This window comes from Asterias rubens, chromosome 12, assembly GCF_902459465.1.
Source record: "Asterias rubens chromosome 12, eAstRub1.3, whole genome shotgun sequence".
NCBI classification, from domain to species: domain Eukaryota; kingdom Metazoa; phylum Echinodermata; class Asteroidea; order Forcipulatida; family Asteriidae; genus Asterias; species Asterias rubens.
This window is the reverse complement of record NC_047073.1, coordinates 11,368,541-11,381,627: the sequence shown is the minus strand read 5'-3', so window position 1 is coordinate 11,381,627 and position 13,087 is coordinate 11,368,541. Positions and strand designations below refer to the sequence as shown.

Genomic DNA, 13,087 nt, shown 5'->3' with positions numbered 1-13,087 from the left:
ATACGTCATCGAACACAAAATCTCTCTAACATTTGACATTAAGACTGTCTTACCTATTTCTCCATGGGTGTTCTTGTCGTTGAGGACACCGAATGCTATGGAAGGCAGGAGGCAAGCAAAATACAGGAAGAGCGTTGTGGAGATGAGTTTGTGAACGGACTTGTGCCCAACGATGCCGTCGCGAAAATCGCTCAGGTAGTGCGGGAGTCGCCGTTTCAAGTCAGCTCGGAAACCACGTGCAAACCCAGCACCCTGTAGTTTTTCAAATGTGTGATAAACAAATGAAAGGCACTGGACACTATTGGTGATTACTCCACAAAAATTGTTAGCATTAAATCTTACTTGGTAACGAACAATGGAGAGCTGTTAATAGCATAAAACATTGTGAGAAACGGCTACCTCTGAAATAACGTAGTTTTCTCACTCAAATACTAAAACTGCAACTACAAACTTGCAACAAATTGAGACAACATTTTAAAGATTTGTTATTTTATGCAAATTTTGAGATACACCAAGTGGGAATACTGGTCTTTGACAATTACCAAAGATGTCTAGTGCCTTTATTAATAAGACTGTCATATGTAAGCCATAAACCATCTCAACGGTCAGTGATAAAACCAGACATCAAGAGCAAAGGCATCATTTTTGGGGGGGGGGGGGGTGGGCTATTTAATGTATCGCACCATGTTTCATCTCAAAATTGTATACTCAAAATGACATGCAAGTGAGAGGGTTCATGGTCAGTTCGGGGATCCTAAGTCATCTCTGTCCCCCCCCCAAAAAGTCAACTCACAAACTCAGTAAGGCAGATTGAACTGCATTGCAAATCATACATAGGTTTCTATTGGAAGATGGGGGCGTGGGGCAATAGACCCTTCCCATGAAATATGTAAATTGCACATAGCACGTGCGCACTAACGTTTTGGTTGGCAAAATGAGGGAAAATCGCGCTGTTTTGTACACGGCTAATGGGTGCGTGACGCACATGCGATTGCGCATCTGCTTAGTGCACAACTCTATGGTGTTTGCCAACCAACAGGGTCTGTACGCATGCGTGAATGTAATTAGCATATTTCATGGGAAGGATCCATTCAGGCACACTCAGAGTTGTCTTCAAATTGCTTAACAGGATTTTTGTACACAAAGCTGTATGGTCCCGCCAGAACAGTTATGGCACAACCGGAAAAAACACACCCCCGCCCCCTCCCCCCCTGAATAGTTGATTATTTATCTGCAATCAAATGGCTTCACTGTGTAACAAAAGCATTCTATTAATAATCACGGGGACAAATGAAAGTACTTCAACCTTTTCCATCTACTATTGATTCAGTCAACTTTTGAAGCGAAATGGCTACTCAATTACATTTTCCCCTTCCTCTCTAACACTGCATGGTCCTCTAAAAATAGCTCAAGCTGGTCAGTGTGGGGGAAAAATATCGATCCCTGGATTCAGGTGAAGCCTGGTCAATTAAAGGCAGTGGACACTATTGGTAATTGTCAAAGACTAGCCTTCACAGTTGGTGTATCTCAACATATGCATAAAATAACAAACCTGTGAAAATTTGAGCTCAATCGGTCATCGAAGTTGCAAGATGATAATTAAAGAAAAAACACCCTTGTCACACGAAGTTGTGTGCGTTTAGATGGTTGATTTCGAGACCTCAAGTTCTAAATCTGAGGTCTCGAAATCAAATTCGTTGAAAATTACTTCTTTCTCGAAAACTATGGCACTTCAGAGGGAGCCCTTTCTCACAATGTTTTATACTGTCAACCTCTCCCCATTACTCGTCACAGCAAGTAAGGTTTTATGCTAATAACTATTTTGAGTAATTACCAATAGTGTCCACTGCCTTTAAAAGATATGTCCAAATAGGGTGTTGTGCAAAGTGTAAAGCAATCAAGGTGTAATTACACCTCTTGGCTATACATTCAAAAGATATAAAGATGATGGTTGGGAAGCTTGGGAAGAATGGAATCAATATCTGGACAGGTTTCGTGATTTGATTTGAAAAGATAAATAAAATTGCATTTATTTGTGTTGTTTTTAAGAATGCAGAATGAGGCATTATGAAGTAAAAATGGAAGAATTTGATAATTTGCTTGGTGGGAATACAACTTTTTGCGCATTGAACACCCAGCATGGTTGATATATGTGCGCATTATGTGCATAGGGTGTTGTGGCTGAGCGGATAAGAGCACCGAACTCCAGCTCTGGTACTTCTGTTTAGCAGAGTGTGGGTTCGAATCCCAGTCGTGTCCCAGAGCAAGATTCATAACTATAATTGCTTCTCTCCACCCAGGGGTAAATGTGTACCTGTAAGGGCAGAGACTGCATACTCCCCACCAGGGAGCTGAGATGGTTTAAGTAATGAATTAAGGCCCAGTGACCTTGGGGTAATAATGTTGGAAGTGCTTTGAGATGCCTCCGGTGTGAAAAGCGCTTTATAAAAACTGGTTAATTGTTATTATTTTATTTTAAGAGTCTAAGGTTTGCTGTAGCACCAAGTAGGCCTACACAGTACATGTGTAGGATTTGAAAGTTTGCTTGGTAGGAATACAACTTTTTGCGCCTTGAACACCCAGCAGGGTGGATGTATGTGTGCGCATTACAAGTGTTAATATTACTACTATTATTTTATTTGTAGAGTCTAAGGTTTGCTGTAGCACCAAGTAGGCCTAGACTGTACATGTGTAGGATTTGAAAGTTGGTATGGTGGAGTCTTGTGAGATGGAATTTACACGCAGGATTTGAAATGTTGCTATAACACCATGTACTTGAGTAAGATTTGAAATGTTGCATGGAGATCTATAACACATTTGGTTATGCGGGAAAGTTGTGGCATAATTTCAACACCACTTCATGAGTTATTAAAATAATAGCTGAACAATTTCATAGGGCTGCTTAAGCAGAAAATATTGCTTTAAGGCCTACAATTTTCTGCTCAGTATTTATGTGACATGTGACATGTGATATTTTGGCTGGTAGTCCTGTTCTGGCAAGCAAAACGTTGTTGTGCTAAGCTACTTTTTGTGCTTTAGCAGCTCTATGAAATTGGACCCAGAAAGTAACTGAGGGAGTTTTGAGGAAGGCAGACACAAACAAATTTTTCACAATAATTTGACTTACCTGATCGAAGCCATCGGCTGGAATGACGCTGGGTCTGGACAGCCGGTGACGTGAAGAATGACTCTGCTGAATCGCAAGCTCCTTAGCGTAGCAGTTCAAGATCCTTTTGAAATCTTCCTCTGCAGATTGTGAGTTGAGATGAGGGGAAGAAAAGAAAAAAAGTAAACTGAGAGTTGTTTCCAGAACATTCCCAAGCTAACCACACTCTCCAAAAGAAGTAACTATAAACCTTTTTTTCTTTTTTTCTGTCTAGCTTCTGTTTTGGTTCTAGGTTTCTGTGAAGCATGTAGATGTTGTTAAAGGTCCTGTATAAATACTCACAATATTATTATTAATATTATAACTTCAGACCGTGTGAACTTAGTTTACAATACGTGTGACCTTGTACATTCTGTGAGTATTCTGGCAGGCACAATACTGCACAGGTCATATGAGAAAAATGTCATTTTGTGTTATAATTTCCACATAAATCCAAGAATTATGAAAGTAAAAGCTGGACAAGTTTTGAGAAGTGCCCCCTTTCGTCATATCAAAAGTTGATAAGAATTAGACAGTGCAATCTTCATTAAATATAAGAATTTATGATTTGTTCCATTGGCTGTGTACAAATCGTGCCTGCAGGAAGTCCAGGCTCTGTGGCTCTTTTGTAAACATGTGATGTCACAGGTCACATCGTCTATAGATAGTAGACTTGCGGGTACAAGCATGTGTACCTCTTTTGGGAGAAGTGGCTCTGAAAAGAGCCGACAGAGCCGGTGTGGTTTTGACATTCTGCAGTATACTCTTTCTGTCTTTAGGAGAATGCTGAGAGGCTACTAGAATATGAGATACCATTTGAAACGTTGAAAACTCAGTGGTTCAGTCCGAGGTTAAATTAGAACCATCATTAACAAAATGTTGCTTTTTCTATGCACCAGTCTTTTTGCCAGACGTAGTGCACTTTAAATATTCCTTTTTTCCCTATAAAAGTCTGACATTTCTCAATCCTGGCAATCCCTTATTACCTGTCTTAGCAGCCTGCAGTAACTGCCTGCAGTCAATGTCAGCCAAGATGGTAGCAAACGTCCGAGCAGTCTCCATTGCATTCTTGGTCCCTTTCTCCCTCATGGGTGCCATGACCAGGCAGAAGAATCGCGTCTCCTGACTGGTCCGGCCAAGATTGGCGGCGTGTTTGAGTCTTGCGATGGCCACATGGCGCCGCTGCAAGGATTGCACTGAGCACCTACAAAAATTCAAATGTAAAAAATGAATGATACATGAAGTCAATGCTGATCCTGTCTTTTCACTCTTGGGTCGAGGTTCAAATCCAAGCTTGAACCAAGGCTGACATTCAACTGGATTGAATTTTTCTCCTTACCTGATTTCATGCTCGTCCCAATTCTACATCTATAAAGGCCCGGTCACACAGGCCCCGATAATTCAACCAATCGCGAGCGTGCATTTTCATCGTTCTCGTTATCGGTGCCTGTGTGACCGGGCCTTTAAGGTTAATATGCAGAATTGGTAGAGCAGACAAAACAGCTACAAACAGTTGTTTTGAGTGATCAACCATTATACCTGAAATATCAGCCTGTGAAAATTTAACCTTAAAGACCTGCTTGAACGAAAATGTCAAGTCGTGAACTTTGCTGAATTCCACTTAAAATGTTTTCGATGAATAAGGAAATCGAGTCATATGATTATAAATAGGTTTCAATTATGTAAAAAAACAATCATTTTGTATGCCCTTGTCAAGAGCTTTTCTTGCTTACCGTAAGCAAGGAATCGGGGCTTACGGAAGCAGGGAATTATTTGCTTACGGCAAGCATATTTCACGGGTTAGCAGCGAATTTTGGCTTCTGCGCGTGCGTACTCCACATTACTTGGCATTCTACGCTTACAAGGCTAGCGCAGAAATTCGGCGCTTGCACGTAAGCGGGGAATCGTGATCGTGCAGCACTTTTGAGAATCACATCTTCCCCAGATAATCAATATATAATTAAATAATTGATTAATAGATCTGTTTTCTTTCTATGCCCAGCAGGTAAAACCAACCCTGGGCAATGACGATTATCCCTTCTGTAATTATGATGTAATTCCACTGAAGCCACGCACACTTCACACAAATTGGCTCCAGTGATAGCCTTTTGTCAAGGCCTTCGTGACAATGCGTGCGTGGTCTCCCATTCCAATCACTTGAGATTGCAGATCTAAGAAGCTGTCCCAGCCACGGAGGCCTTGACAAAAGACTACTCCAGCGATTGTTGGAAGCCCATATATGAAATGTACAGAATCAAATCATGAGCACTGCTCATTATAAATTTGGCTTGCTTTGTCAAGCGGTCAAGCGCACTGGACTCAAGCTCTTGTGTTTTTTGATCAGCAGAGTGTGGGTTCGGTTGGAGTCCCGGTCGTGACACTTGTGTCCTTACGCAAGAAACTTAACTACTATTGCTTCATCCTTTGGATGGGACATAAAGCCATGGTAATGCTCTTGATTTTGGTAATGTACATAAGAGAACCCAGTACACTTATTGTTATGAGAAAAAGGTAACATGCGCTAAGGCGGTTTGCAAATATATTTTTTAGTTGATTTGTTATTTACCAACAAAAAACTTTGGCACAAATCCTGCCGATTATATTTTTGGCAATTTTCATTATTTTTGCAGTAGCCACTCTGCTCACACACGGCAGTAGGTTCTAGACATGGCCAAAACAAAAATTATACAAATCGTGAAGGCCAAATTGACCCTCAAGAGTGACCCCGGGTCAATTTTGTCCACAGTGGCGGGAAGTAGATCCTTCTCATGAACTGTTACTCTTCAAGCCGCTCACTAGAGCGTAGTCTCAAACCAACAAATCAAATCACTCACTTGAATAAACTTAGCCAGCGGTTTGAAAACAGTACTTAAATCTGCGCTTTGCATCCCTCTTACCCCTTATACCCTCTTACCCGCATATAATTCCTGTGATAATTTGTCTGTTCCCTTGGCTTTAATTTTAAATGGAATAATCAAAGGCGTTGTCCTGTACATGATTTAATTTATCACATGTGGCTTAGTGCAAGAGGACATGGATCTGCGGGTGGGGGGTTGAATTCATTAGGAATTATGTTCGGCTGCAGTAGTCCAACATTTTCCGGCTCGGTTAGTTCCTTTAAAGGCAGTGGACACTATTCGTAATTGTCAAAGACTAGCCTTCACAGTTAGTGTAACTCAACATATGCATAAAATAACAAACCTGTGAAAATTTTAGCTCAATTGGTTGTCGAAGTTGCGAGATAATAAGGAAAGAAAAAACACCCTTGTCACACGAAGTTGAAATCAAATACGCTAGTTTTCTTTCTATACAACAGTTCTAGTTCTCAAATCCATCTGGAAAAAAATCCCCCAATTTGTCACATTTGAAATTGACTTTACCTCATTTCTCAAAAAATATAATTGATCTCACTTAGTTTTAGTTACGTTCGTTGATATAACAATTCAGATCTTAGAATGTTCTGAATAAGCCATCACCTTTTCTCCCGTTTAACTGAGGTAACAATAATTTCCCCAATCCTGACTAAAAATACAGTTCGCTTCTATCTAGAAAATACAACTTGAGTGAAATCAATTGTGTTTACCTGAAATGCAAAACACTGTGGATTGATTTATTGGTTTACAAATCTAAAAACTGGTACAAATATCGAATGGCAAACTCCAACCCTCTGAAGAGGCCATTTGATATTCTAAATAATGAGACGGGGATAATATTTCCGTCAAAACAAAACAGGGGGGGGGGGGGGGAGATTGCACTACAGGCTCAAACATGTTTACTTGAAAGACGAAAACAACCATCCTCCACAGTCAAGCTTAAGTACCTGGTCACAGGGTATAATTCGTACTGGTCATCTAACCTTAATCTCCTTTTCAAAATCCGTCTCTGTCATCCTTCTTAACCTTGCGATGCCCCATCCCTGTTAAAAAGTACCTGACTATCATTTGTTACTGCAGTGAGAATGTACATTGGAAAAAACATGTAGGCCATACCTCATCTGCAATAATGATTTCATACTTTTTTCAAAGCTAATACTTTTCTTCTTTTTTTCCCACTCAATTGAGGACTGTACCTTTTGGAAAATTAGTACATTACAAAATCGAATCTGACATTTTCCTGGCTCTTTAATTGTAAAGTAAAGCATCTGTTTCTCTGACAAAACGTGTCCTCGTTGAGATTTCTCGACTTGCTCTACATGATACAATGACGTCACACACGTTGTACTTTATAATCAGACGGATTTAAGAAGAAATTGCATTATTCTCGGATGGAGGACGCTTCCATGGGAACAATCAAAGTCTATAATGGGGGACACTTACAGGGCATTAAGGTAAATGGTAGGAGCTTGAATTGGCTTTTGATCATTTAATCTCCCGCAGGGAAAAAATTGTCGGTCGGTGAAAAGGTTTATAAAAAGTACCCAAATGTGACTTTTTGAGATAACTACTCTTCACAAAATCCCAGAAGAATGATAAAAATATATTAAAATGTTAGTTTGTTAGGGAGAAAAAAATTGCAGGAAATTTCTAATGCTCAAAAATGGAAGCAAAATCATCAGATGATTGATGACATCAAATACCCATGTAAAAATTGTTTCTTACCTTGGTTCAAAAAAAGTAAGCCCACCAGAAGCAGCAGTTTTGCTTTTATTCATATTTATAAGAATCCGGGATACATTATATTAATTTTGGTTTTACCCTTAAACCAATGTTAGCACTGTATACTCGGTACTTTCCTGAGCTTTGTCAAAAATAAATCACAGGCTTAATTACTTAGGTGGGATTCGAACTCGCATTTGAAATTATAGAGCAGTGTCTTACCAAGAACATGGAGGTAGAAATATTTCTACCTCCATGCCAAGAACTATGGTGGCCAGAATAAATATCATGCCTGATTCAAAAACAGCAGCAGTAGAATTCCAGTTGAAAATTAGTAGTTATCGTCAAATTGAAGAAACAGTAAGTTAGCCAACCTTAAATTTCCCAACCCCATCTTAAAAAATATTCTATGTTTTTTTTTTTTTATCCTCCCTTTTTCTTTCCCATGAAAGTGTGTAACAGGAGAGCTATCAATTTGCCATTACCAACTCGGTGATGCAAGGAAGGGACATAACAGAGTCCCCCATGGCCAGTAACTAATATTTCAACATTTTTGTCCTGTCGCTGGTTTGTGTAATGTACAGGTAACCTCCGGAGGGGGCTGCTGTTGAATTTTCCTTGTGCGTTTAGATAACAAACACTGTTATGAGCAATTGTTGTTGTCAGTTACGTGCATGCATGACTGGAGAAGTACGATAAGTTGCTGATTATTTTTCGTGCATTTTTAGCGCCGGATTGATTATTCGAGGTGTCAGCTTTTCACTAGATATACAGGTTTCCTTCCTTACGCCAAGAATCACCTGTGATGGATACCGGCGCATTATGGCTGTTTGATACTTGCGAGGTGTTCAGATTGAGACGCTGAGCTGAAATGTCATATTGGGTTGTTTTTCCCGCTGACACTAAGGTGCCGTGGTAATTTGGTGTCACTAGCAAAACTGCTGCCACTGATGTATTCATTATCAATACAAGCTCACTCAAGCTCTTGTACATATTGACAAGACAATATTACACAAAATATTGGAACTCATGGCTGTTTGCTATTCAAACCACTTAATTTTATTTAAAAGAACGCTGCTAAAGTGGTATTCCTGAAGTAAGAAAAAAATCCCATTTAAAGAAACAAAATCTTGTGTCAAAAAATTCTTGTGTCACTCTCAAAAAACTTACTAGACAAATTTTCTAGTGAGGGCACAAGAATTGTTTTCTTGATATAATATTGTTTTCCTTGCTTCATTGCTTCATTGAAAAAACACAAAAAAAATGGCTTAACTTACAATGCACAGATCCATGACTGGTCATAGTCAAATCCTCCTCCAAGACCTTCTGATGTACCCTGGATTGTCTTGGCCAACACATGAACTGTTAAAAACAAACAACAATAATAACAACAATAATAATATATGATTTGAGGCATTGCATGGCGAGGTATCAATATATATTTGGTTTGCGGTAGAAAGACAGTTCTCTAAGAACAAACTCTACCTGGCAAGTAGATACACACGTGGTGTTACCGCAAACCAAATATATAAGAATAATAAAACAGATTTGTAATGCGCACATATCCACCCAGCTGGGGGCTCAAGGCACAGTTATACCAAAAACAAAACATAAGAAAAATAACAAACAGAAAACTAAATTAGTCCTTGAAAACATGATGTAAAATAAGATTTGAGATGAGAAACGAATTTTGTGGGACAAAGGACAAGGTCTATGATAAGGTGGTAGAGATCGGTTCCAGATGCGTGGCGTGGCACAGCTGAAGAAAAAGACCTGTCACCCCAGGAGTGTCAAGACTTGGGTTCAACGAGTAGAAGCCTTGAACTGTATCAAAGACTCCTTGACGGATAGAACAGGATTTTCCAGACAGTGTTACAACCTGGGCTGTGGTATTTTGGAGGCGTTGAAGACGGAAATTCTGGTTGTTGGGAAGACTGTAGAGAAGAGCATTGTCGTTTTCAAGATGTGAAATATAAATGCATGAATGACTTTTTCAGTGGCACACTGTCCAAATATATATAATATTCCTAATGTGAAATGATGACAGACAAATGATGTTGTTGATGTGTGGTTGAAGAGTCATTGATGAATACAAAAAAATAGGTTATGATGAGTCTTGAGTCTACAGTTAGCTTAGCATGCACATCTTTAAAATGGAAATTAACAGTAAACACATAATTTGCTGTTAAGCAGCTCTTATAAAATTGGACCCAGATCCCATTTTTCTCAATCATTTCACAAAAGGAATTTTTATCAAAAAAAATTAATAATAAACCACGTGGGAAACTGACTCGGTAAATTATAAATGTTGTGTGTTAAACAAAGAAAAATGAAATAAAGCAGGATTTGAACCAATGATCTCTGGATATGTGTTGGCACTCTACCAAGTGAGCTATCTAGCCCAATGTTGTCGGTCTTCCTATTTTGCCAATGTCTTTGTTCAGAGGTGCCATCCAGATCAGAAGCAATACAGATGTTAACTGCCAGAGATCGTACACATAATTACGATACAACCTCAGAAGCGGGGTAGCCAGGGGATCACCTTAAGGGGATTGGACTTTTTATTGCAGATATCAAAAGTAACATTTGGCGGTTGGATGTGAGGGTTCGAAGGTTCAGAGGAGGAAGGGGGCGACGGGGACATCATGGCTACATCTCTTTCACACAGAGATTTACAATACAACCTGGAAAGCGGTATTACATTAAGGGGATTCAACTTTTTATTGCAGATATCGAAAGTAATATTTGGAAGTTGGGTGCAGGAGTTCAGAGAGGGGGCATGCATGTCTGTCTTTCATTTTCTTTTACAGTCTTTGATTTAATTTGTGCTTGTCAGAAAAAGTTGTTATCACCGAGTGCATTTAGCCACTACACAGCTGTCAACATTTGCATCTTGCAATCAGGGAGATTTTGTAAAACAAGCAGGGAGATATTTAAAAAATAACATTCATAGCAGAGGTGACAACATTTGCATCTTGCACTCAGGGAATTTGTGTACAACACTCAGGGAGATTTTGTATCACAACGAGGGAGATATTTAGATTTACATTCAAGATAATGGAAACTGACTATATTTGCATTTTGCAATCAGGGGGATTTTGTACAACAATCCGGGATATAACAAAATATAAAAAATAAAATTATAAAAATATATTGAATACAATAGCAGAGCTGACAACATTTGCATCTTGCAATCAGGGAAGTTTTCTTACAACAGAAAGATATTTAGATTTACATCCAACATAATAGGCTCAATTTTTTCCAAAATCAGGGAGATAGTTTAATTAATTCATTCAAAAAGGGGAAGATTTGTTTATTATGAGGGAACTTTCTGCAGATTCAGGGAGAGTTGGCTTCTGCCACTATGTGTCCATACATTGACGATCTTCTTGACTACATTTCTCACTTCCTATGGCACTTACTGGGCAAAAGGCTCGCAAAACTCATAAAATAAAAACACCTGTAAAATAAAAAACAGCCCCTCACGCTTCATCAAAGTCCCAAAATACCTTTATGGATCGCTAAACCGAAATAAATGAAACAGTTAAGAAGGTCTTATTACCCCCATTACTGGATTGAGAAACATTTCCCACTTCCACCTCTCTCAAAAGGCCCTCCAGGAAAAATGCAAAATTACCAAATAATGTCATGTATAAAGAAGAGTGCGCAGCCGATGCAAACATGTTTTTTCTTCTTCTTCGTTTTCGCAACAAAACCCCTGTGGCAGTGAAAAAGGAGAGTGACGACGACGTTCCCTAAATATCAATTTTCAAGTCAAGTCTAAGAAGGTTCGGTGACAAAAAATAAGTCAATATTATCCAGGTCTGTCGAAGAAGGAAATAATTTTGCTGTTTGGTTGGGGTTTTTTTCCCCCCAGTTTTTGTTTTGTTTTTGTTATTGTGAGCATTTTTTTTTCATGAGTACAATTTGACTTTTAAATTTGAATTGTGCATTTTGTAAGTGGGTAATTTTTTCTTCATTAGTTTTTGGTTGTTCAGGGAAAGCGTTAACTCCCATGCTCCCTGGGGTTGAAGATGTTGAAATAATTCAAAACAACAGGAATGAATAAGAGTCTATTTTGGTCCTGATTTGGTTGTTTGGGAGTTGGTGGGATGAAGAACAAAGTACAAAAACACTGTGCAATTATGCATATCACACACATACACACCTTTCTTAGTCATCAAGAAGAATTTCAGATCAACATATTTTCACAGCTTCGAGGCAAAGTATACCTTTGTTTTTGCACAATGTAGCAAGTCATTTTAAGTTTTTACGCACGTGGATTTAGACAAAGAACATGCACAAAATTCCACCTCCCCAGGAACCCATCACGAAGACCCATAAAACCACGTCGAAATAAAATATAAATAACTTTGCTTACATGAAATGCCACCGACATCTGTTAAAGGCTGCATTTTACAGTCTACGCAAGTGCACTTTTGGGCGATCGTGTTACATGACCGGCACATAGTGAGCTTTGATTATGTTCTCAGTGCAGTGATAAATCCAAAAGCACCCCCTCACTTTGAACTATTGCAATGCGATATACGTCAAACCATGATATATTATTTAAAACCCAGACGACTGTGAAAAAGGATTGTCGGATTGTATTCTGAAGAATACTAATCACTAAATTTAGAATCAGACATTTGCTTCCGCCTTCTTGCCATTGCCTCTTTATTTGCACATCAATTTGCAAATATATATTATCAAAACGAAAAAGGTAGAATCACAAACACAGATGGTTCCTTAATATTGATCAAGTATTAAACTACAAGGGGAAACTGACTGGGTAAATTCAAAGTAAATCGGGGTGGAGCAAATTAAGTGGAGTTTGGATATACATATTTAGCCTTGAATTTTACCTTTGTTGTAATTCCCAAATGCTGCATGGATACAAACACAGGAATTAAATGTAATTTGTTGCGGAAATTGTAACATATAAAGCATTGTCACGATTGTCATGAATGACAGGTTTTAACAGACACCAGTGCTTTTCAATCTGTAGACTAGATATAATGTATTGCTCTCTTCCAGCCACATTAAATAAAAAAAACTATGACCAAACAATTGAAACATGAAGATAAGTAGGCGTGGCAAATAGGATGGGCTAATGAGCAGCCTCCTTGCGACGTTGATGTGACAATGCCCATCTTCAGTGACGATGCCCTACTGCAGTGATGTGGCCATACTGGTGATGACGCCCGCAGTAACGATGCCATTACTTCAATTACTCCACCCTACTGTAATGACGACGCCCTTTACTGTCAGTGATGTATACCCACCACTTTACTGGCGACGCCCTACTGCATTGACAACACATACTGCCTTGACAATGCCTTACTGC

The 13,087-nt window shown here is 39.0% G+C and overlaps 1 protein-coding gene across 7 annotated transcripts in view; it reads right to left on the bottom strand.

Annotated features, from left to right (window-relative positions):
• Nucleotides 1–13,087, bottom strand: part of LOC117297371 (sodium bicarbonate transporter-like protein 11) — a 58,625-nt gene that overhangs the window by 29,126 nt on the left and 16,412 nt on the right. For 5 of the 7 annotated variants that reach the window (XM_033780356.1, XM_033780357.1, XM_033780362.1 and 2 more), the window contains 4 exons: nucleotides 9,018–9,102; nucleotides 4,132–4,349; nucleotides 3,128–3,246; nucleotides 54–252 (listed from right to left, as the gene is read on the bottom strand). In XM_033780356.1, the coding sequence (XP_033636247.1) occupies nucleotides 54–252; nucleotides 3,128–3,246; nucleotides 4,132–4,349; nucleotides 9,018–9,102 (621 nt within the window). Of the gene's footprint in view, nucleotides 1–53; nucleotides 253–3,127; nucleotides 3,247–4,131; nucleotides 4,350–9,017; nucleotides 9,103–12,605; nucleotides 12,627–13,087 lie in introns of all 7 variants that reach the window. The other 2 variants (XM_033780359.1, XM_033780360.1) reach the window with 1 other exon arrangement.